This window comes from Eubalaena glacialis, chromosome 3, assembly GCF_028564815.1.
Source record: "Eubalaena glacialis isolate mEubGla1 chromosome 3, mEubGla1.1.hap2.+ XY, whole genome shotgun sequence".
NCBI lineage: Eukaryota > Metazoa > Chordata > Mammalia > Artiodactyla > Balaenidae > Eubalaena > Eubalaena glacialis.
In genome coordinates, this window is record NC_083718.1 from 93,982,188 (window position 1) to 94,005,277 (window position 23,090).

At 34.8% G+C, this 23,090-nt stretch overlaps 1 protein-coding gene across 4 annotated transcripts in view; it reads left to right on the forward strand.

The window, feature by feature from the left end:
- Positions 1-13,955, forward strand: part of TRIM33 (tripartite motif containing 33) — a 141,743-nt gene extending 127,788 nt beyond the window's left edge. For 2 of the 4 annotated variants that reach the window (XM_061183654.1, XM_061183656.1), the window contains exons 13-20: positions 1,042-1,105; positions 3,608-3,767; positions 5,206-5,555; positions 7,874-7,997; positions 9,704-9,778; positions 11,499-11,651; positions 13,078-13,128; positions 13,208-13,955. In XM_061183654.1, the coding sequence (XP_061039637.1) occupies positions 1,042-1,105; positions 3,608-3,767; positions 5,206-5,555; positions 7,874-7,997; positions 9,704-9,778; positions 11,499-11,651; positions 13,078-13,128; positions 13,208-13,420 (1,190 nt within the window). In that variant the 3' untranslated portion in view covers positions 13,421-13,955. The remainder of the gene's footprint in view (positions 1-1,041; positions 1,106-3,607; positions 3,768-5,205; positions 5,556-7,873; positions 7,998-9,703; positions 9,779-11,498; positions 11,652-13,077; positions 13,129-13,207) is intronic. The other 2 variants (XM_061183655.1, XM_061183658.1) reach the window with 2 other exon arrangements.
- Positions 13,956-23,090: the final 9,135 nt, after the last annotated feature.

Sequence of the window (23,090 nt, forward strand, 5' to 3'; positions counted from 1 at the left end):
TCTGGATGCTGCTGGCCAAACAACTGGGTACCATACTCCAGCCAAGTTGAGACATAAACTTAACCATCACGGTAACATTTTTTTTCCCTGATTGTTCTAATTATTTTTCTTTCAATACTGTGGGCAAGCTTCAGCGAACTGAAATAATAATATATATCTGTAGTGTACACTGTTCAGAACTCTAATGTACCCCTCCCTCAACCCCCAGTTGTATTCATGTTTTTGCTGGATTTGTAGATGAATTTAATTTCTATGTCTTCTATTTTACAATACAGGTTGTCAGTTGAAGAATTCTTTGGTTTAAATCCAAGTTTAAAACACTTTGTTAAATAATGAAAAAATTGAAAATTTGTTTAAAAAGCAAGAATTGAGGAAGGGCAAGTGAATTTTCAATTTGCAGTTAAAAACTTAAAATTTACTGGAAACTATTAAAATGTGACTAATCAGGTCCTGAGCTATAGATCTCTTCCAAAATCCCAGTTTTATTAACCCTATTACATGAATGAGTGATTAAAGCATCTCCAAATAGATTGACAGTGCAGAAGTGGTTATGGGATATATTCATGGTTTCTTACTGAAACATACCACCTCATTATTTCTACAGTAAGAGTAGTTCAACTCTAAATGTGGGTTTTTCATGAGATGCATCATTAATACATTTTTTGCATCATATTATTTTTGAGGTTTAATATAAGTATTCCAGGACTTTTAAAAGGAAGAATAATTAATAGGAATCTAGGTAAGATATTTACCAAATGCGTGGGACGGCAAATAGCTTTCTCTTGATACGGTAGTTTCCGTTGATTGAATAGTGTTGCTCTGAGAGGATTCTGAGAATGGTATCTGGGCTCAGCTGAGAGAAACTGATTGATAGCTGCCAACAATAACACATGAAATCCTTGACTTAGAGACTAAGACAAGGGCTGATTTTCCAGGAATTGCTGAATTGCCTTATAATGATACTTGAATTCTGTAATTAGTAGGTAGAATTCTGAATTTTCTTACCTGCATAGTTATTCATTTTGACTTATTATTTTTCAGGTTTATCCAATTCTCACACACCTGTGAGACCCCCTAGTACTTCTAGTACTGGTAGTCGAGGCAGGTGAGTATTTACATTATTAATAGCTTTATTTTTTCTTTTTATCAAGAAAAATTTCAAATACGTATTCTAAAAAGTAGACTGTTACAATGAACTCCCGTATACTTTTCACCCATCTTCAACAATGATCAAGTTATCACCAGTCTTATTTCTTCTATACTCCTACCCATTCCCCCCGTTCTAAATTATTTTGAGATAAATCTTAGACATTTTATCATTTTACTTGTGATTGTTTCAGTATATATCACTTAAAGGTAAGGATTTAAAAGTTTTATAACTATGGAACCATTATCACACCTAAAAAAAAAATTTAATAGCTAACTCTCTAACATCAGTAGAGCTCTAGTTAATGTTCAGATTTCCCAGTTTTTCTCATAAATGCTTTTTTTTTTAATTGTTTCTTTGAATCAGATTCAGATAGGCGCTGCTATACATTGCCATCAACACATATGTTGAGGTCAAACTCAGTGTATTTGTTGAAGAAATGTATTGTTCTTCTTACAGAGTTTTCCTCATTTCCCCATCTTGTCATTTAAATACACTACCTTCTGTTTTTTTCTCTATATTGGTATTTAGATCAGGAGGTTTGATTAGATTCAGGTTTGATTTGAGGGAAAGGGGTAGGGAGAATACTTCATTGTGGTGATGTGTACTTCTTTCAGGGTCACAAAATGTCTGGTCGCTTTTGTTGATTTTTTTTGTGATAGCACCCATTAATGATCATTGCCTTAGCTCTTTTTTTTTTTTTTTTTTACTAGTTTAAAAATGATATTTTAATTATGGTATCATACCTTCTTTGTTTATTAGTTTAGAATACTTCCGTAAAGAGAAATTTTCTGCCGTCAGCTATTTGATTATGGGAAAGGCAGAATAAATTGTTTCTTTCTCTTTATTTACCTATTTTTATAATAATGAGCTGATTCCCAGCACCCTCCAACAGTGACCAATGAAAGTTATTAACTTTATGGGCTTATATATTTAAACATACCTTATATGTTCTAAAATTGTAGTTGTTATTTTTATTGATGCTTAAATTGTTCCATATTTGTCCTATCAGAACTTTTCCAAGTTGGCGTCATAGTTCTTTTGCTATAACCCCAGTAGCTGTTGAAAGCATTCTTGTTTCCTGTACTGATGTTACAGGTTCATCTTGTACATTTCTTGCCTCAGGCCTGAAATCAGAAATTTCTCTAGGAAATCCTGGTCATGTTAGTGGGGAAATGGTGCTTCAAGACAATCTTCTGGGTACTAGGGGCACTCACTGCTACTGAATTGTTCATGGTTTCTTACGCCTTTTTGGTGGACAGAGAGCTAAGAAATGGTAGTGTGGGGGATTTCCCTGGTGGTCCAGTGGTAAAGAATCTGCCTTACAATGCAGGGGACGCGGGTTTGATCCCTGGTCAGGGAACTAAGATCCCACATGCCGTGGGGCAACTAAGCCCATGTGCCGCAACTACTGAGTTCGTGTGCTTCAACTAGAGAGCCTGTGTGCTGCAAACTACAGAGCCCACGTGTCCTGAAGCCTGCGTGCCCCAACTAGGGAGAAGCCCATGCACTGCAACGAAGAGCCCGCTCGCCACAACGAAAGATCCCGTGTACCGCAGCTAACACCCAAGGAAGCCAAAAATAAATTAAATAAATAATAAATAAATCTTTTTTAAAAAAAAAGAATTAAGAAAAAGAAATGGTAGTGTGGAAAGAGTGTGTGTGTGTGTTAAAGGTAAATGTAATAAATGTCGACTGACTTTTATTCTTTAGTTTGAATAATTTAGTGCAATGTAAGAAAGATTTTATTTCAGATATATGAATGTTTTGTATTTGTATATATGTGTGTATATGCATTTTGAAGACTGGTTCTATATTATATACTTGCTTGGCTTTTAAATTATACTTTAAATAATGAGTACTTTTAGAAGAAAAGTACAAATTGAGTGAAAAAGGTTTTCATTTTCGACAGTAATACAGTCTTAGTTATTCACTCTCTTGCCAGTGGTTTTGCTTTGTGGACTAGATAGAACCAATTAGTCATGTACCTGTCCTCTTAGCCTGTTATCCCATTAATTCAGATAGGGACTCAAAAGCTGAAACAGTGATTCCTTTGAGGACACTTCATGAACCACTGTTATTGAGGTTTCCTTCAGATGTTTGGGGGTAGAGAAGAATTTAAACTTCTTTTATTATAGAGAGAAGCAATCACTATACTAATAGCCTAGACAAATGATTGTTTACTAGATTCCTTAAATGATGTAGTATAAGTGCCTCAGACCATAAAATGTATTTTTCAGGTCCTCTGAAAGTTTGACCTACGTTTTTTAAAAATTTGAAGCCAAGTTTATAATACACTCCTCTTAATTGCATTATGAAGTATCCTTATCTGCTATAAAGTTAATAAATTGTTTTCAGTTTAATGAACATTTCATATAACTTAACAAACTTTTCATATAATTGTTTTTATGTACACCATACAGACAAACATATGTGACCTTTATTTGTTGTTTTTGTTAGCTGTGGGTCGTCAGGAAGAACTGCTGAGAAGACAAGTCTTAGTTTCAAGTCTGATCAAGTGAAGGTCAAGCAAGAACCTGGCACTGAAGATGAAATATGTAGCTTTTCAGGAGCTGTGAAACAGGAAAAGACAGAGGATGGCAGGAGGAGTGCCTGCATGGTAAGTTCCCAGTGGAATCTGTCAGGGATTTAAGGAGGTCACTTCACTGATTCTTCCATCTCTGCGTGTATTAGTCTGGTTAGTGGTCCTGTGGACCTGTATTCATTTTTGAATTTTTATGCCTGGTATAACCCAGATATCTCTTTTTCTAACTGAATTTTTTCATCTAAGTGTCTACTGTAATTGATGAGAAAAGACTTACTTGTATTAAGGACTCGTTTCAAATTTTAGTTTGTAATCGGTCATTATTTTTGCCATGATTCTAAATTGGGTTCTAGCTTGTTCTAAATTTATTAATAATTTCAGTAGTCACATTGAGACTCAAGCCACAAAAATCCTTGGCTATTTTCCCTGAACCGGTGAGCTCAGGATTACGACTGCTGACATGAGAGAAGTTTAATGCTCACAGAGTTTTGTGATGAGAAGATTGCCTTTGGCTTATGAATTATTAACCATTTTAGAATTCCTCAGGTAGAACATTTTATAAAATTTATAGTATAGAATGAAGGAAGGCCCAAGTCCCTCTTTATTTAGAAATTTTGATCTTGGTTTTTTCTTCCTACCTATGCTTATGTCTCATTTTCTACATGGTTGGCACATAGAAATTTCAACTCTATGTAGATTTAGAGAGTACTGTTATCTCTTCACTCAGAACTTGGTTTGGAAAGTACCCGCCAGAAACAGTGCAAAATGGTGGTGAAAGATTTAACATTGTCACAATCTTCCTATATTGGTAGAATGATAAGTGGGCAGAAGAACATTTCAAAATGCTTTTCAAAAGCTATGTGACAATAAGGACCTACTGTGTAGTACAGTGAACTATATTCAATATCTTGTAATAAGCTATAATGGAAAAGAATCTGAAAAAGTGTGTGTGTGTGTGTATATATATACACACATACATATACACATATATATATATATTAACTGAATCAATTTGCTGTACATCTGTAACTAACATAACATTGTGAATTAACTATACTTCAATTAAAAGAAATGGTTAAAAAACCCAATATAAAGAGGAAGAAAAAGCTATGAGACAGATTGTTGAGTGAAAAATAGTGTATCATAGTCAGCTCTCTACAGGAAAAGTATAACCCTATGCTCACTTCCCAATCAATGTGCTTAACAGTTTAATTAATTCCTTTATTATCCAAGTGAACCAATATTAAAGAGACTGCTCCCTAAAATCATACATTAACATGCCTGAATAACTTTGGGGTTATTTTCATTCTTTTATGTTACTAATATGATTTCAAATAATTGTATAATAAATAATAGTAAATTCCAAAATAATTTTAAGTTATGTCAGTATATCATGTTATATATACATGTTGACAAAACTTTAAACACACAGAGACACACATGCATGCACACATACACTGCAAACAGTATGGATTAAATGATTGTTCAAGAATTTGTCCTTGCTTTGTTTTAGTTGAGCAGTCCTGAGAGTAGCTTGACACCACCTCTTTCAACTAGCCTGCATCTAGAGAGTGAGTTGGACGCATTAGCAGGCCTGGAAAACCACGTGAAAACTGAACCTGCAGATGTGAATGAAAGCTGCAAACAGTCAGGGCTCAACAGCCTTGTTAATGGAAAGTCCCCAGTTCGAAGTCTCATGCACAGGTCGGCAAGGATTGGAGGAGATGGCAGCAGCAAAGATGATGACCCAAATGAAGATTGGTGTGCTGTCTGCCAAAATGGAGGGGATCTCTTGTGCTGTGAAAAATGTCCAAAGGTCTTTCATCTAACTTGTCATGTTCCAACACTTCTTAGCTTTCCAAGGTACAAGTGAAATAACTGATTTTTTGTTGTTTATTTTTATAAGCTAAAGAAGTAACAAAATTATTCAGGGCAGATAGCCTTCTTAATGACTGCCTATTACTCCATTACCTTCTAGAGAAATTAACGGCTGAATGAAGAAATGTCCAAGATCTAAGTTGTGCATTAATGTTAAAAAAAAAAAAAATAGACTATTTCCTGGCCTTCAGTTTATACTTAGTATAAGCAAATTAGATAAACCTGTAAATTATGAGGTGCAAGAGACTAGGGTATTGAGAAACTTAGTTGATTTCCTCTTGAAGATAATTTTTTAATCTATTGCCATCAATTTTAATAGGGTCTATAATAATGGCTTTATTTAAGAATAGTATTCAGTTTGAGGCAACTCTATTGGATCTTACCAAAAACTTACTTTTCTAATGTTTGAAAGCTCTTGAAAGGCATTTTAAAGAAAAAAAAAAACAAGTACTTTGTAAAAATACCTTTAAGGTCTTGAATTTTTTGAGGAATAGCTTCATCTTGACCACTGGAAGCTGTTAGTTGGTAGTGCCTGCCTGAAGCACAGTGTGCAGATTTCTCAACTTTTCCTAGTTGGAATGTCTTTTAGTCATTAACTTTGGAATGGACATTTACTGAATTCGTTATTTAGAAGAGAAGATCATACGGTAAAGATAAAGATTGGGGCAACATATGAGCATTGTCCTCAGACTATATGACCCCCTTGGCGGCTGAGTCTGATTTCAAGCATTAAAACATTCATTGATGAGCATCCAGTGCAAGCTGATGATTCCAGCTAATACAGCAGAACAAATGTGCTGGGCTGGGTTACGATACCTGTAGTCTGGTTGTAATTCTGTAGTGAACTAACTTAATTAGCTTGGACGGTTCACTGATTTTCAGGGATTAGTTTCTGCATCTACGAGTAGTAGAGTTTGGATTAGAAGAGCTCTTTTTCTTCCCTTCCATTTAACATATTTATGTTCTTGGTATTTCGTCTCCAACTGATTTCAGAGACCATAAAATAGTAGAATCATACTTATTTCTTTAAGCCTTCCTTCTTCCCCTACCCTAACCCCCTGGTTTTTTAAGTGAAAGTAAATCAGTGTCCTTGGGAAAACCCAGCTTCTTTCTGCCTATAGATGAAAGATTCACATTTTTTCTCAGATTCCTGAGAAGTAATGATTTTAGTTGATTAATGCTACCCTTTCTGGAAAATTCAGCCTTTAGTATTAGAAAAGTAATGGATATATGAACAGTGCCAGAATATTTTTCTGAAGCATTGTAATTCTTTTTCTTTTGTTTTTGTTTTTTTTCTTGTTATAGTTATTACTTTATATAATTTTAAGACTTTTAAAGGAGCTGGGAGAAGAAAGGAAAACAAGTATATGTTATAGCTTTTGTTATATTAACATTATTTATCATTTCTGATTTTCTTCATTTTTCCTGTGGATTCAAGTTACTAACTGGAGTCATTTCTTTAGCCCAGTACAGTGAAGCATTGTAATTCTTACCTAAATCTTAGAAGGTGTAGTCCTTTGCCACAGATGTATTAAGGACCTTCTTTTTCTTTACTCTTTTAGAAGAAAAATTGGCATTTTGGTCTTGAAATTAAGGCTTTTCATATTTTTGTTTCCGTTGGATAGTAACATCTGCTGGAACGTTAGAATTTTGCCACTGAAAGCTTTCTCTCAAAGGCAGATGCTTTGGAAGGAATTGAAACTTGACACAGTTTTAGTATAATCCCTAGACTTAGAATATATATATGATGGGGGAGAGAAAGGGGAGAATGCATTTGAAGTAATCAAATTGGAGTTTATGGTTTGATAGAAATCCTGATACAAAAAACTATTGACTGAGCAGATTTAAAAGACTGGCCATGAAAAAGTAATTGTTATATTTTTGGCATATTTTATACATGCCAAAACAGTACAAGATACCTGAGGGACTGTATCGTGTACTCCTTTCTTCATGCATATGAGGTCACTGTCATGGTCATACTGGGGTATTGAGAATTGGTCTTATGCTGCAAGTGCTGATCATCAGCTTTGTGCTATGAAGAGACAGACCCCTTTTGAATAGAGATAGTGGGGTTGGTTATATTGCTTTCCAGAAGGTAATCAGTTGAAGAATGGAAACATTTGGGGAAGCTTTTATCACATAACTTCACTTTATGAGATGTGGCAAAAATAGTACCTCTCCTTTCCACAAAAACTGGAAAGGAAAGAAAACAAAGAAACTGGAGACTTACCTCTAGGGAACTAGCTTCCCTAGAGTGGGTTTTGTTATAATTACATGGACTAATTGCCTATTTCCTTCTTTAGTGGGGACTGGATATGCACATTTTGCAGAGATATTGGGAAACCAGAAGTTGAATATGATTGTGATAATTTGCAACATAGTAAGAAGGGGAAAACTGCACAGGGGTTAAGCCCCGTGGACCAAAGGGTAAGTGTCAAATAAGTTGATTTATTATTAGGGATTCTGTAGTTGTGTGGCTATACATCTTTTTTTTTTTCTTCAGTGTAATATACATATAACCTGATAAATTTTCATTTTTTAATCTCATTATCTGATGGTATGTTCATAATTTCTGAAATCTTTATCTGTAGCCCTCAGCTCTAGGCTCTTATATCTAGCTTCCTCATACTTAACATTTCCCAGCCAAAATCTTGATTTCTAATCCTCTCCTTCAAAAAGCAAAAGCAGGGGACTTCCCTGGTGGTGCAGTGGTTAAGAATCCACCTGCCAGTGCAGGGGACACGGGTTCAAGCCCTGGTCCGGGAAGATCCCACATGCTGTGGGGCAACTAAGCCCGTGCGCCACAACTACTGAACCTGCACTCTAGAGCCTGTGAGCCACAACTACTGAAGCCCACATGCCTAGAGCCCGTGCTCTGCAACAAAGACATGCCACCCCAATGAGAAGCCTGTGCACCGAAACAAAGAGTAGCCCCTGCTCGCCACAACTAGAGAAAGCCCCCGCACAGTAACGAAAACCCAATGCGGACAAAAATAAATAAATATATTTATTTATTTATTTTTTTTTTTTTTTAAAAAGCAAAAGCAATAAAAGCAAGAAAATAACGACATAAAAAATTGCATCCCTCCCTCAGTAATTCCCATCATCAAATGGTACCACCGGTCATCTCTGTTGCTCAAGCCAGAAATCTGTTAGAAATAGAAGAATCAGGAATGACTATAATACCATTTTCTCACTTCCTCCACCATTACCTTCTGAGACAGCCATCATAGTTTTTCATCTGCACTATTGTAATATCTCTTCGCTGAACTCCCGGATTCTACTCTTGCCCCCTTACAGTCCATTTTCTGTGTAGTACATAGTGTTCTTTTTTAAATATGTAAACAAGTCTATCACTTCCTTGCTTAAAATCTTCTAATAACATCCCATCATATTAAGAATGAAATCCAAAATCCTCTCATCATTTCACTCAGATTTCTGCTGATCTGGTCTATAGTCTGCTCTCCAAAGACAAAATATCTTTCACATACTTCTGTGGTCATTACAGTTACGTTTGGCTTTGATCTAATGTATAAACTTGCAAAATCCATCTTCCACTCTCTTTGAGGAGAAGGTATGTAGATTATAAAGAAGTTTAAGCATATAAACACTATAAATGTAAAATGCATATCAATTTACTTCTGATTGTATAACAAAATTCTAGAATTGGACTGAGAAGACACAGACAGTTTTTACTTAATTTTGAGCCTGAGCAGAATCCTTTCAAGAAAGGGAATAGCATGTGTCTTGCCTGCCTCAGGGAATTAAAATAAGTAGCAACAATCATAAATTGTTGTACAAAATGCTGTATGTTGCTTTAATGACTCCTTTCTATTTGTATAAGTAGTTAAGAGGTAATAGTAGGTAAATTACCTGAGTTATCAGATAAGAACAAAGGCACTCTGTCTTTGATAAGTTCACTTAAAGTAGGACAGAAGATAGTCATAGTCTCAAACCTAAATAGAAAACAAGGTAGTTTTCTTTGGGTATATATTTAGTTGGATAGCTAGTATGTAGGAGGCTTACCTTCAGTGTGTTGTAATAATACTTTGTACTGATAAAATTCTCATTCTTAAGAATATCTTTTTAGAGGGAAAACATTTCATGGGTTTTCCTTTCTTTTCTTGGGCCAGAAATGTGAACGTCTCCTGCTTTACCTCTATTGCCATGAATTAAGTATTGAATTCCAGGAGCCAGTTCCTGCTTCGGTGAGTTGTTTACCTTAGTACCTTCCTGTTGAAGAAGTTTTAGTATAATACTTAAGAGTATGGGCTCTGGCCGTAGACTGCTAATGTTAAAACTCAGGCTTGAATAATCTCCTCAACCAAGGTGCTCAAATTCTCTTTTCTAATACTGTTTCTTCCCTCATTGGGTTATGTCAAGGATTCTGTACAATAACCTGTGTAAAATGTTTTAGCATAGCACCTGATAAAATTTCTGAGTAATAAGAAGTACTTGTGATGTTATTAGGGCTAAATGGCTATGAGATTCACTTGTTAAAATTGCAGTTTGTTTTTAAAGACTGTTGCTGTGATAAAAACTTAATGAATTTAATTTCCACTTCCTCTTTCATTGGGTTGGCCAAAAAGTTCGTTTGGGTTTTTCCATAAGATGTTACAACCCAATACTTTTTAAATGGACATAAAGGATACAGGTACAGGTATAATGGAAAGAGTCTTGAACTAGGAATCAGAAGACTTAACTTTTCCTAGTTCTGCCATTAACCAGCCTTATAACTGGGGAAATTACGTAATTTTCTGCCTCTACTTTTTTAACTGTACAGTGGGAATATTGAACTAAATTATTTCTAAGATTCCAGTCCTATGATTGATTCTAGGATCTATATCTTAGGGAGAAAATAACTCTATATAAGTATTAATTTGAATAAAAGTGTAAAGTTGAACCTTGCTCACTGGTTCTGCTTCATAAGCCCTCTTTTATGAACATTCAAGATTAAGAGAAGACTGTGGGAAAATTTGCAAGCCAATACCCTTTGTTTATCTTGCAGGAGATTTTTGTAAGGAGTAAAGGCTCTAAAATTCCATAGTAAAAGGAGTATCAGGGATGCTCAGTGCCTTATAAATGGGATAAGAATGTGCAACACATATTTACTTGCCGTCAGTTGTTGAATTAAGATAATATTGAATACCAGGCCTGTTGTAGAGTATTGAATAGTAATTTGTTTACTGGGTAGGCTCAGGAATGGATTTTAAAATACAAAAGGTCTAGATACAAGGAAGATGTTTTGTTCAGATAGTAATCATCTGATACCAGGAAGTCTGTCTGTTCTTCAAGTTTAGGGACTTTACAGTAGAAGATTACTTTCCAATGTTTTCTTTTCATGAACTATTTAAATAGTTTCTCCATGTTCAGTTATTTTGCAAGGATACTAATTTTTGGCCAAGAGTTGCAGCCAGAACTCCCAAGTATAATCCTAAATGATTAATAAAAATTTATCTTGTGTTACTACAGTCTTTTCCCCTCTATTGCTATGTCCAGAGTTCTCTGTGATACAAGGTTTTATCCTCTAAAAGATACCATATTCTAATAATAACAATACATTTTGTAATCTTTTTCCCTTTTTAAAAAAAAAACAGGAGTCATACAATTCTGATGGGCTAGATTTGTCCTTAACACTACTGGTTGGCTACCCTTGCTGATTGCTTTTTTTCCAAATTTTCTTATTAAAGATAGAACTTTGGGTCCTTCACTAACCATGGACACTGCCACATATTCTGAATATGATTTGATTTTCATGATGTGCTGCTTGTGGCAGAAGATTTAAAGTACAATTCATTATACTCAAAATTTGCATGCAGCTGGCTCGATCTACACATTTTTCTCTAAAATTAATATGCTTTGCATTTTCCAATTAAACACTTCTGCATTTTTTTGAGAATCCCTATCTATCCTTATTTGTTTCTTTAGATACCAAACTACTATAAAATTATAAAGAAACCTATGGATTTATCCACCGTGAAAAAGAAGCTTCAGAAAAAACATTCCCAACACTACCAAATCCCAGATGACTTTGTGGCTGATGTTCGTTTGATCTTCAAGAACTGTGAAAGGTTTAATGAAGTATGTTAGCTTCCAAACTATAGAGTCTTGGATTAGTAGTTTTTATTTGTTTGCTTACTTGGTTATTGGATTTTGTTTTTCCTGCCAAGAGATTTTTCTAAGTTGATTTTTTAAATTTATTCTGCTTCAGTTCTGTCAAAAGTAAAATTTGATTGCATCCACAGCTCCAAAGAAGAAAGTTTACTGTGTATAATTTGAAGTATATACTTAAATATAATGTAATAAATTAAGAATATTATTGGCTTTCCCTTTCTGTACATGTTGAGGGTTGAGATAAGTATAGAAGATAGTCTGTAGTTAAGTATATTTTGTGGGAAATGAATACAGACAAGCCTACATTTTGGGTACATTTAGGAAAGGCATTTGTGCCAGTGTCCTTTGATTTTTGTTATTGACCATATAAATGTAGAACCTTAAAATTATAAACTCACGTGGCTCATCTTGAATAGTAGCCCAGAGTGTATAATGTTGAGTTACCTGATCTCAGCAATGTGACTTTCATTAACTTTGGTTATGTTTTTTTTTGAGAATAAAGATGAGCTATCCATACCTTTAGAAGAAATGTGATAGATATTTACCTCCTTCAAGGAAATTTTTGTCATCTTTGGGAAGCTCAAGTCTCTTATTGTTCAGGAATATTTGCATTATTATAAGAGAAGAAAATGGATGAGAATCCACAAAATCTTCTACTACTAAAATCTTTATTGCTGATAAAATTTGGGTGCCATATGAATGTTACTAAAAAATCAAATTGAATCATTTAAAGTGTACTCATAGTTGCCTCTGGAAGCATCTAGGTGACTTTTTAAAATAAAAAAAAAAATTTTCTTATTAGGTGACAAGTTCTGGTCACCTTTATAGCAGTGTGCCACAGAGAATATAGTAAAACCTTACTCACTCGAAGTTAAATTAATACAGTCCCAAGTTTCTTGTCTTATTTTCTAATTCAGTTAGATTATTTTCAAGTAAGTATACTTTCATGAACCATAGCTAACATTTGCCAGGAAGAAGACTCGTTTTATCTGCTTTAATAATAGTTAACTAAATTATGATTAACAAATTGCCATACAGATAGAATTCTGACTTAGTGGTTGTTGAAAGTTTGGCAGTTTTTAAAAAAATATTTCTTATATCATTTTTTTCACAAATATTTTTCTCTTAAATATATTGATGTATTCAAACCAACTCCTACTCAGGTTGACCTCACTAATTCAGAAATTGAGACAATTTTGCAGTAGCTTTAGTAATAGCTTTGTTAAGAAAGGGGGTCCATGTTCTGTATAATTTTAGAAAGCACTTGATCTGGTCATAGCAATTTGTTCCTCCTAGTATGGCTGACTTTCGTCGCCAATCCTATGCAGTCTTATAACTTTAGAAAGGATTATAATTTCCCTTTTTTTTTTTTTGACTCTGGTATCCTTTTTAGATGATGAAAGTTGTTCAAGTTTATGCAGAAACACAAGAGATTAATTTGAAGGTAAGCTTTTCAGACCATGCAAACTTGGTGAAGGAATATGCATTACCAATAGGTGAATATTCCTATCTTTTGCTTGCAGGCTGATTCAGAAGTAGCTCAGGCAGGGAAAGCAGTTGCATTGTACTTTGAAGATAAACTCACAGAGATCTACTCAGACAGGACCTTCGCACCTTTGCCAGAGTTTGAGCAGGAAGAGGATGATGGTGAGGTAACTGAGGACTCTGATGAAGACTTTATACAGCCCCGCAGAAAACGCCTAAAGTCAGATGAGAGACCAGTACATATAAAGTAAAATGACATGAACTTAAATCAATTGTTTAAAAAAAGAAAAGAATGAAAAACTTTTATTTAAGTGTTGCTGGAATATCCTGCCTACAGTGGGCACCTCCTTGAAGAAGCTGATAGCTTTTACACAGTATTAGATTGAAATAATGGACAGAAAACACATTCTTGTCAAGAAAGGGGGGAAGGACTCTATTTGCAACTTTAAAAGTAAAAACAAAAGCAAAAGTAAAATGATCTGAAGATTTCTGTTACCACAGAGAATGGTTCTGATTGTTAGAATGGGCAGATGTTGATGATCACTTGGTATTGATTGGTGCAGGATACTGAGTGTTCAAGTACTTAAGGGTCATGTCACTGGTTAAATTGTCTCTTTGGAGTAGAGTGCACAATTATTAAACCAACTTTTATGCCTCCCCCTCCACACATATACATACTGGCTTATTTTCTAGTTAAAAATCAAAGTTGCTCAGATTCCACTTTGATGTCAGTGCAGATGTGCATTGCATCATGCTGTTATATTTTCTCTCATTTTTATGCTGTTGGGCCTTAGTTTTATATTGGTTTAAAGAACTCAACAGTAGTTTATTTTCTGTTCATACTTAAGAGTCTAGGAAACATGACCATTGATCATCATTTAATCAACTTTAATGTTCTACTGAAATAAATATGTTAACTTTTCAGTAGCAGATCATTTACAGTAGTCATTTCCAGAAGACACTTCCACAGAATTGCACTTCCAAATCAAATCATCTGATCATAGCTATTCCCGTGAAAGGTAGAATGTTTGTTTGAAAATTAATCTAGTTTTCTGTACATTTAAAATTTGATTGAGAAGGTGACAGCTGGCTCTTATCCAGTCTTCCTTCATATCGGTTTTCTGATAGACCACTATTGGCAAACAGTAATCTGTCAACTACCAAATGTGTAAAATTTTCTGTATTTCACTTTGTCTTATTTGTAAATAGTGAACTAAAACTTCTGGCAGATCAGCAACATTTGCTGAGCCTGTTTTTTAAGCTAATATGTATTCTTACTAATGTTCCTATCAAGAATGGATTTGTAATATATGCTGTCTATTTCTAATGTTCACATTCATATTTTGAGGTTCTATCTTATTTTAATAGAGAACAGACTTCTCAGAAAATCTTCAGAAGCAGCTTATTATTAAAATATCAAAATATTGAAATAAACCCGGTGGGGTTAGAGTACTCATCCGTCCACCAAGTGGGACATTTGCATGGACTGGGGGCTTAAAGGACGTAGAAGAGACCTGTAAGTATATCCTGAAAATGAGCCAATCAATCCCCACTTGAATGGTTACTGGAGTAAACCCACCTTTATTACTCTGATTTTAGCACCCGAGGCAGATAAACCACCTTGGCTCTGTTTCATTTTTCTTCTCTTCATTTGTGATGCTCAGATCCAAGATGCGTGTTCTAGACTGTGTACAGGCTTCTCTTTTGTTGAGTTAAAAATTTTAGTCCTACTTTTGTATGGACATGTTAGAATGTAAAGTGACCAAAATAGAAGACTTGCCATTAGATATTTTTCAGACATCAGCAGATTTGTGGCAAATCATTTGCCTTTTTAAAAATTCAGCTTGAACAGTTCAGACAGTAGACGACTCAGAAAAAATTATTTGACATAATTGTCTAAGAGGTAAATATTTTTTAGTGCGTATTGAATCAAATAAAGTGCTCTAAAGAAGTTATTATACAAATTTCTTTGGGTTGTTTTTCTTTTCTTAACAAGTGGCGGGGGTAAAAATGAATATGATTCAAGCCTTCTGATGGTATATTGCTTTTATTATTGCTATTGACTTCATTCTGTGGCTTTCTTTTAGCTTCTTTTTCAGTTTCGTTATAAGTTAAACTTCAAAACATATACCAAACTGTTTTATCATTTTACTCAAATTTTAAGTTCTTAAGAACAGGTTTCTTATAAAAAGGAGAAAATTGTTTAAAAATGCCTTTATCTGTGTGCATTTTCCTCTTTCCCACAACATTCATGATTTCAGTTTATCAGGAGACTTACCGAAGGGCACATTTTTGGAAAGTGATGAGTAACAGTATAACTTCATTTTGCCAAGCCACTGAGTTCTAATATTTTATGTTTGCTCTTCATATGAATCCTTTTCACGAGTCTTAGATAATAGGTTCTACCAACGGGGGCAGAAACAAAAATTTTAAGTAAATATTTATTTCTTGATATTTGGGGCCTTAAATGGTAATGTGTTTCATTCAAAACATTTCCATGTTAGATGGTGTTTTGGGTTTTTGTTTTCTTTTAATTTAAGATTAGTTCTTAAAAAGCTACTTATTGCCAGCATTTAACAGGCTTCATTTCTGTTAACAGAAGGTAGTTCATACGGCTGAGGAATTACTATTAAATTATATAGCTAGCAACAAACCACGTTTAAGTGAAGGTATTCACTTTAGATTTCATTAAAGCTTTTTTCTTGCACATTTATCATTGTGTTTCTAAGCTGATTTGTTCAGCACTAATATGACTGTAAAAAAGTATAAAAATTTAAATTGATATTCAGATATCTTACATGTTTTCCTATTCATTTATGTTTTAAAAAGACAAACATTGAATATTGATCCCTGAAGGCAGTTTGTTTTGATACTCCCTTACATTTGTATTCTTTCTTAAAAGGCAGTATTTTTGATTTGTAGATGTTAAATGTTTCCTTAAAAGCTTGCAAACTTTCACCACACTTCATTTTTCATTTTCACTAAGAACAAAGTGTTCCTCAGTCTGTTCCTCTGGCTTAAATTTGTCTTTTTTTTAGCACTGAGTGAAGGAATTGCTTTGCAAGGTGAAGCATGTATGTGTTCCAAAGTATGGTTAAATTGTAGGTCATGCTCTATATTGAAACATCAAATCATTACCACAGAGAAAGGTTAAGGCATTGAATCCACTGTTGAAATTATTCTTTTTGGAATCAACAAGGTACTTTCTGACTTCTATTCTTATATAAGGGAATTTTAAATAAATTTTAAAGTTAGTTAATTCTAATTTTTTGTTGTAACACTTTTGAGATTTTTAGTTAATCCAAAGAAATAATGCTTTTAAATAGAAGCAAAAGGTTTATGGTGTGCAAATTATAGATTTACCAATTACCTCAGCAGGTATCCTGCCATGTAACTATTAGTGATTAGTTTTAATAAGCCAGTAGACTTAGGTTTTCTGACTGTGCTCCTGGGTTGTGGCCTACCATACATTATTAAACAGTCTCTTAGTATTCAAAATGGGAGTAGATGCTGTGGCCCCCTGTCTCTTAGCCTTTTAAAGTCCCTTACCCATGCCCACTCACATACAACACATGAAGTATAAAAATCTCATTTCTTGAGGTCAGCACTGCTTATTTGCATACTTAACTTTGGATCAGTGAGTAGTTTTATAAAATCCAACCTCCCCAACTTCCCTAGTTAAAACAATCAAGTTCTTAGTTCATACCATGAATTCTTATACCATCTATATTAATAATCTTCTGGAGGTGATCCAAGGTTTAAGGTGTATTGCAGCTTGATCATATACCAGACCTGGATGTTTTATTTCTCTCACAGTTATCTCCTCCTTGATAAAGCAATAACACTGCTTTAAGTCTGTTGCCTAATAGCATGTCATAATTCTCTCCTGGATGGTGATTTTATAGGAAAGTTTGTATGCATATCACCCAGTCTATCTTTTAAAAATTAAGGAATTTAAATGTATGCTGGAGCTAATGACAATATATTGTGGCATTTTATTTTAAAAATTGGGGAAAGTTGCATATTTTTTTAAAAGTAGGCATTTGAGTAAAAGAATTGAAGGTACTTTTTTAAGAAAAAAATTTATATGCCACAGTTTACATAGACCTTTCAGATTTCAACATGTACTCTTGGATATAATGGTTTCTTTTACTTGGTCAAAATGCATGTATAGCATTTCTTCCATTTAGTTCCTTGTGTTTGCCTTCGTGGTCTTTTATATATTTTTTATTGTATCTGAGAAACAAAATTATCTTCGAAGATAAGTCAATTTGGATATATTTGTTATGATCAAACTACAAAATGTACAAAATTAAGTTTAGCCCTTTTCTAGAAAGCAAGTGATCTTTAAAATTAAAAATGCTGTTCTTTTAAATTCACCAAATTTGTATGTGGGAAGGCACTGAAATGATTTTGTAAGTGCCACTGCAATACTCCCTTTCAAGTGTGGCCTAAATTTCAATCTTAAGAACGAAATGCATGTCTGCTCCTGGTCTGAAAAATGTAGGTATTAACTATGTTTTAAATCACAGTGAAACATGTATATAAGCCTATAACAAAAAGAATTGTGCAATCTGAAAGCCTGTTGATTTTCTATGTAGACATACCTACACACGAAAGGGTTAAATTCACATCCTTACTAGTTCCTTGCTTCCAGTATTTCAACTCTTCTCCCCTCATTATTATTATTACTAATATTACAATTACTATTATTTTTGCACATAGTTAACTACCCGTCAATATGATTCTGAAAGAAAAAGTGCTGTTTCTGTGGTATTGTATTCTCTAAATAATCATATTTAATTTTTTTAAACAAGGTTGCAGTTTCTAATTGTTCCGTTCCTGTGTTTTTTGCTGGTGTGTAATAAAAGCAAGATTTTCTTTTCATGGTTATTTAATACATTAGCTGCCTGTAAATATTTCTTGTTATAATGCTCTGGAATGTGTTGTAGAAGTTGTATTAGATTAGTTTAAAGCTTTGTTTGAAAGCCACATTGTTTTGGTTATTTCTATTAAATTAGAAAATTGAAAAAGTTTTCAAATGAATTTCTTTTTTTTTCTTCCTCTCTGAGTTGAGACTTAATCATTTAAATTTATTTTAAAAATTTATATTCTATGCGAGGCACTGGAGATATTGTCATGAACAAGATAAAATACAGTCCCTTCCCTCACGTGTTTAGACTCTGTTGGAGAATGATGAGTGCTATGATAGGGATTAACACATAGGAAAGGATCTAACCCCAAATTTTGTTGGTCAGGGAAGTGATCTCTCTCACTCATAGAAAATAGGACCAGGTAAAAGAGAAAAGGAAAAGAGAATAAATATACAGAAGCCTAAAAATGAAAGAGAACATCTATGTATTCCAGGACCTGAAAAGTTCAGTTTGGCTGGAATAGAGTCTGGAATAGAATGTAAGTTGTAGTAGTAAAATACTAAGCTGGAGAAATGAGCAGGGTCCTTTTCAAGCAGAGGGGTTTGAAAGTCATGTTAAAGGTTTGGGGCTTTCACTGAGGGCAACGAGGAGCCCCTGAAGAATATTAAGCACGATGGGACTTGGTGAGTTGACATAATCAGGTGTGCCTTTTTGAAAGATCATTTTAATTATGAAGAATGAGTTATTAGGAGATTGGTAGTGGAGAGGCAATTGTAGGCTTTGAGTAATGTAGGTGAGCCCTAAACTAGCTGTCTGGCAGTGGAGATGGAAAATAGCAGTCAAATTTTAGAGATTTAAAAAGTGAAATAGACCAATAACTGAGGCCATGCAGTTGCCTACGGCGTATTTTATGTGGTACCTATTAAAATAATAAAGAGGGGGAGAAAGGAATAGACTTGGAGATTTGTTGAGTTTAAGGTACCTCTGGAAAATTAAGGTGCAGGTAGATGTCCATAGTTATGGTGCTTACAAAAAATCCTTGGGCTGCAGATAGAACCTATAAGATACATCAGGAATCACGTCTGTTTTATTCATCACTGAATGCCTAGCACACGGTAGGCATGCTAGCACACAGTAGGCATTCAGTAAACAAATGTCAGAGTTGAGTCACTTGCATAATAGTTGGTAACTAAAACAATGTAAGCGTATGGTATTGCCTAGGAAATTTATACAATGAGAAGGGTAGAATACTTAATGATAGCAGAGGCAACAACGTTTAAGGAGTAGGAAAAAAGACTCCACAAGTACACTATGGATTAGTCATGGAGGAAAGCCAGGAGAGCTGTCATGGAAGACAAGAGAAAAAGGTGGCAAGAAGGGGTATGAAGTATCAGTGATAAAGTGTTGGAGCAAGAGATGAAGTAATGCTAAAGTGGCTATTGAATTTAGGAATGCAGAAGCCATAGATGACCTTGGTAAGACCTGCTCCAGTTTGAACAGCAGCAAGAGTTCAGTGGGTTAGATAATGACTGAGTGTAGACTGTTCTTTCAAGAAATATGACTTTGGTTTTTCTTTAGGTTATACAGAGCTTATGGCCATGAATAATCAAGTAAAATATCAGAATGAAACTTCCAAATTATCATCTTTCTAGATGCATTTCGTGTAGTGGAAAAAGCATGGATTTTGGCCATTGGGGACACTTTGGTTTAAACCTTTTGATTTGAAGTGATAGATTTACTGATCTGTGTGAACCCAGGGTTTTACTTTGATTATTTGTGTTGTGGAATGGAGATAGTCATGTGCAGCTCATGGAATTGCTATGGACACAAGATCCTTTGTAGCCACAGGGTTGACACATAGTAAGTTCTCAACAACCATATAGCTTCCTTTTTCCTGTTTCTTCTTCCTGCTATTGGGATGAAAAGGGGGAAGGCTAGAAATGTAATTTCTCCCTTTTTACTGATGAAACAAGAAGAGACTTCAGTACAGGACCCCAAGGCTTTTAAATCTATCCTCAACTCTTAAGTAGTTAAACTTGTCCTTCACTAATTTAATTGGTCCTTAGACTTCTAGATCTCAGCATATACCCATATTTTGCTCTAGATTTTTAGGAAATAAAAAATGCAAAAAATGAATTGGTAGGATACAGTACCTAATGCCAGGTTTTGTCTCAAGCTTCCCCTTTTCATATTACTTGGGCTCAGGTGGTGGTAAATATATCACTGTTCTTTCACTTACAAATATGTTACTGTTGTTGATTTGGAAAGGCAATACATAGGGACATCAGTTTCTGACAGTATGGCAGACTGCATGCCCTGAGGAACTCTGATGGTTCAAACATCTGAAATGCTGGATAAGATTCACTTAAAAACAAACAAAAACCTTCTTTAAATGCATTGCTGAGCCAGAAAAGAAGAAAGATGCTCAAAGCTCCACCCTATCACCTGTAGCATTTTTGCCAAAAGTATTTGACCTGAATCTAATCATGTGAAATAGACAAAAGCGGAATATAGGGCATTTACGATGCATGATGTGAATTATTAAAGTAACTGCTGTGTAAAACAGATATGGAGACTCTTCTAGATCAAACAGTGACATGAAATGCATGAACTGTGATTTGATCTTGAATTAAATAATCCCCGTCATTAAAGACATTTTAGGCACGTCTGTGGAAATTTGTATATGAACTCTTAAATGATATGGAATGTTTAATTTCCTTAGGTGTGATAATGGATTTGTGCTTATATTGGAAATCTTCTTAGGAGATGGCATGTTGTAATATGTAGGAATGAAGTATTTTATTACTGTAAATGGTTAGGCAAAATGTGTGTGTGTATGATAGCTGAAATCAGTTAAGGGTAGATGGATGCGTATTGTATTGTTTCAAACTTCTGGAGACTTGAAATTTTTCAAAATAAATTAATTTGGGGTCGGGGGGACAAAAAGCATGAATCCAGAGAGGTAAGCATTAAAGAAGACAACTGCTCCAGGTGTCCTAAGGACTTTGGAATGAGCCAAACGTTAAAATGGTGACAAAGCATAGGGCCTACATAAGTGTGAAGTCTAAGTGAGATACTCTTCCAAAACCCGGGACCTCAAAATATGATACACTCAGTGAAGGAATGAACCAGGATAGCCTACCTCAGAGAGAGAACTGGGTTGGGTGGAGGGAAGACAAAAAATCTTCCCAGAGAATTTGAACCCACAAGCCAACACAGACTCATACTTTTATGCAGTCAGAAAAATTAAAGTTGTTTCAGGTTAGAAGTGGTTTCAGGCACTTAACAGAATTAATGTTAATACTCTCTTACAGAAAACACTTTAGACCCAATCTCAAATAATTTTCATAGGTAGTGTTCCAATAGTCTTGGACTCATATTCAGAGTCACAAAAATGAGAAATTATTTTTAAAAATCAGGAGAAACAATAGGTTTTGACCTCTAACGATGGCAGATACTGAAATTATTGGATGAGTGTGTTCAAAGACATTTTAAAAAATTAACATTTCTAAAATTTGGATGACATTGTAGTATATTTTGGTTATGTTAGTGGTACAAAAAAATGGTGTATCCTTCAATACTTAATGGCTTAGATTCATTGAAATACAATACAGGGAAAAGAAGAGAACAACAAATTGAGAAGGAACAAGAGTATTAAAAATGGTGGAGGTGGGGGATAACAAGAGCGCATGGGAAGGAAAATGATCAGTAAGACTGAAACAGTAAAACATTTGGACACGAAAAACAACAGATAAAAGACCAAGATGCAATTATACAGAATGGAGTGCATTACAGAGACAGAGGGTGTAAAGGAGAGGTAAAAGGACATCAAGAACATGTGGAGAAGGTCAGTGAACATCTAATAGTGTATGAGAAGGAGGTGATAGAATGTTTATGGATGATATTTGAAGGTATTTTGGCTGAGAATTTAAAAATTTGATTAAAGTCAAACATCCTCAAATTTGTGGTCTGGGAAGTAAGTCAATAGCTAGATCTACTGAGCTAAGTTCTGGAAGATAAAGTCAAGAACCTACAAAAGTGAGAAGTCAGAGCAATACCCTTATGAAGCAAACCACCAAAATAGAGGGTTTTAAAAGAGCAAGAGAAGACCTTACCTAGAAGTAACAGTAATTAGTCCTACAGCTGCTTAAGAACAACAGTAAAAACCAGAAGACAGTGGAATAATATTTTAGATACTGAGAGGAAGCTGTTAGCCTAGAATTCTGTACCCAACAAACCTATCAAGAAAGGGAAGGATGTTTTGGCTAAAAAGAGCTTACTACCAATATATCTTCATTAAATGAATGTCTAAGTGTTTACTCCAAGAAAAGCAGAAAGAAGATCTAAGACACAAGAAGGAATAGTGAGCAAAGAAAATGGTTAATGAGGGTAAAGTAAACTTTATAAAACAATATTGATGTCAATTTTTGCAACTTAAAAAAAGAACTGAATGATTTACAGCATGACAGCATGAGGAGCTCCACTTCCTCGCTCCCCGGAAACTGGCAAAAAAACCCTGTTTTTTTAATTTTTATTTATTTCATTTTTGGCTGTGTCTGGTCTTAGTTGTGGCACACAGGATCTTTCATTGTGGTGCACAGGCTCCAGAGCACGAGGGTTCTGTAGTGGTGTGTGGGCTCCAGGACGTATGGGCTCTGTAGTTGCGGCATGCGGGCTCTCTAGTTCAGTAGTTGTGGCCTGTGGGCTTAGTTGCCCTGCAGCATGTGGGATCTTAGTTCCCGACCAGGGATCGAACCCGCATCCCCTGCATTGGAAGACAGATGCTTAACCACTGGACCAGGCAAGTCCCCAAAAATTAACAAAATAAAACACATAAAGCCTCTGAAGATGGTCCTGTGTGTGAACAGCAGGTGAAGAAACATCTCTTCAAGAAAACCTATGAAAATTCTTTTAGAATGTTTAGAATCTATAATAGTTGAACCAAAACCCCCACCCCTTTGTCAGCTTTGTGACATGTCAGCTCTTTGCTGCAGCCAAAAACACAGGCTTCCTCTCCCTCAACTCCCAATTGGAAGGCTCTCTACCT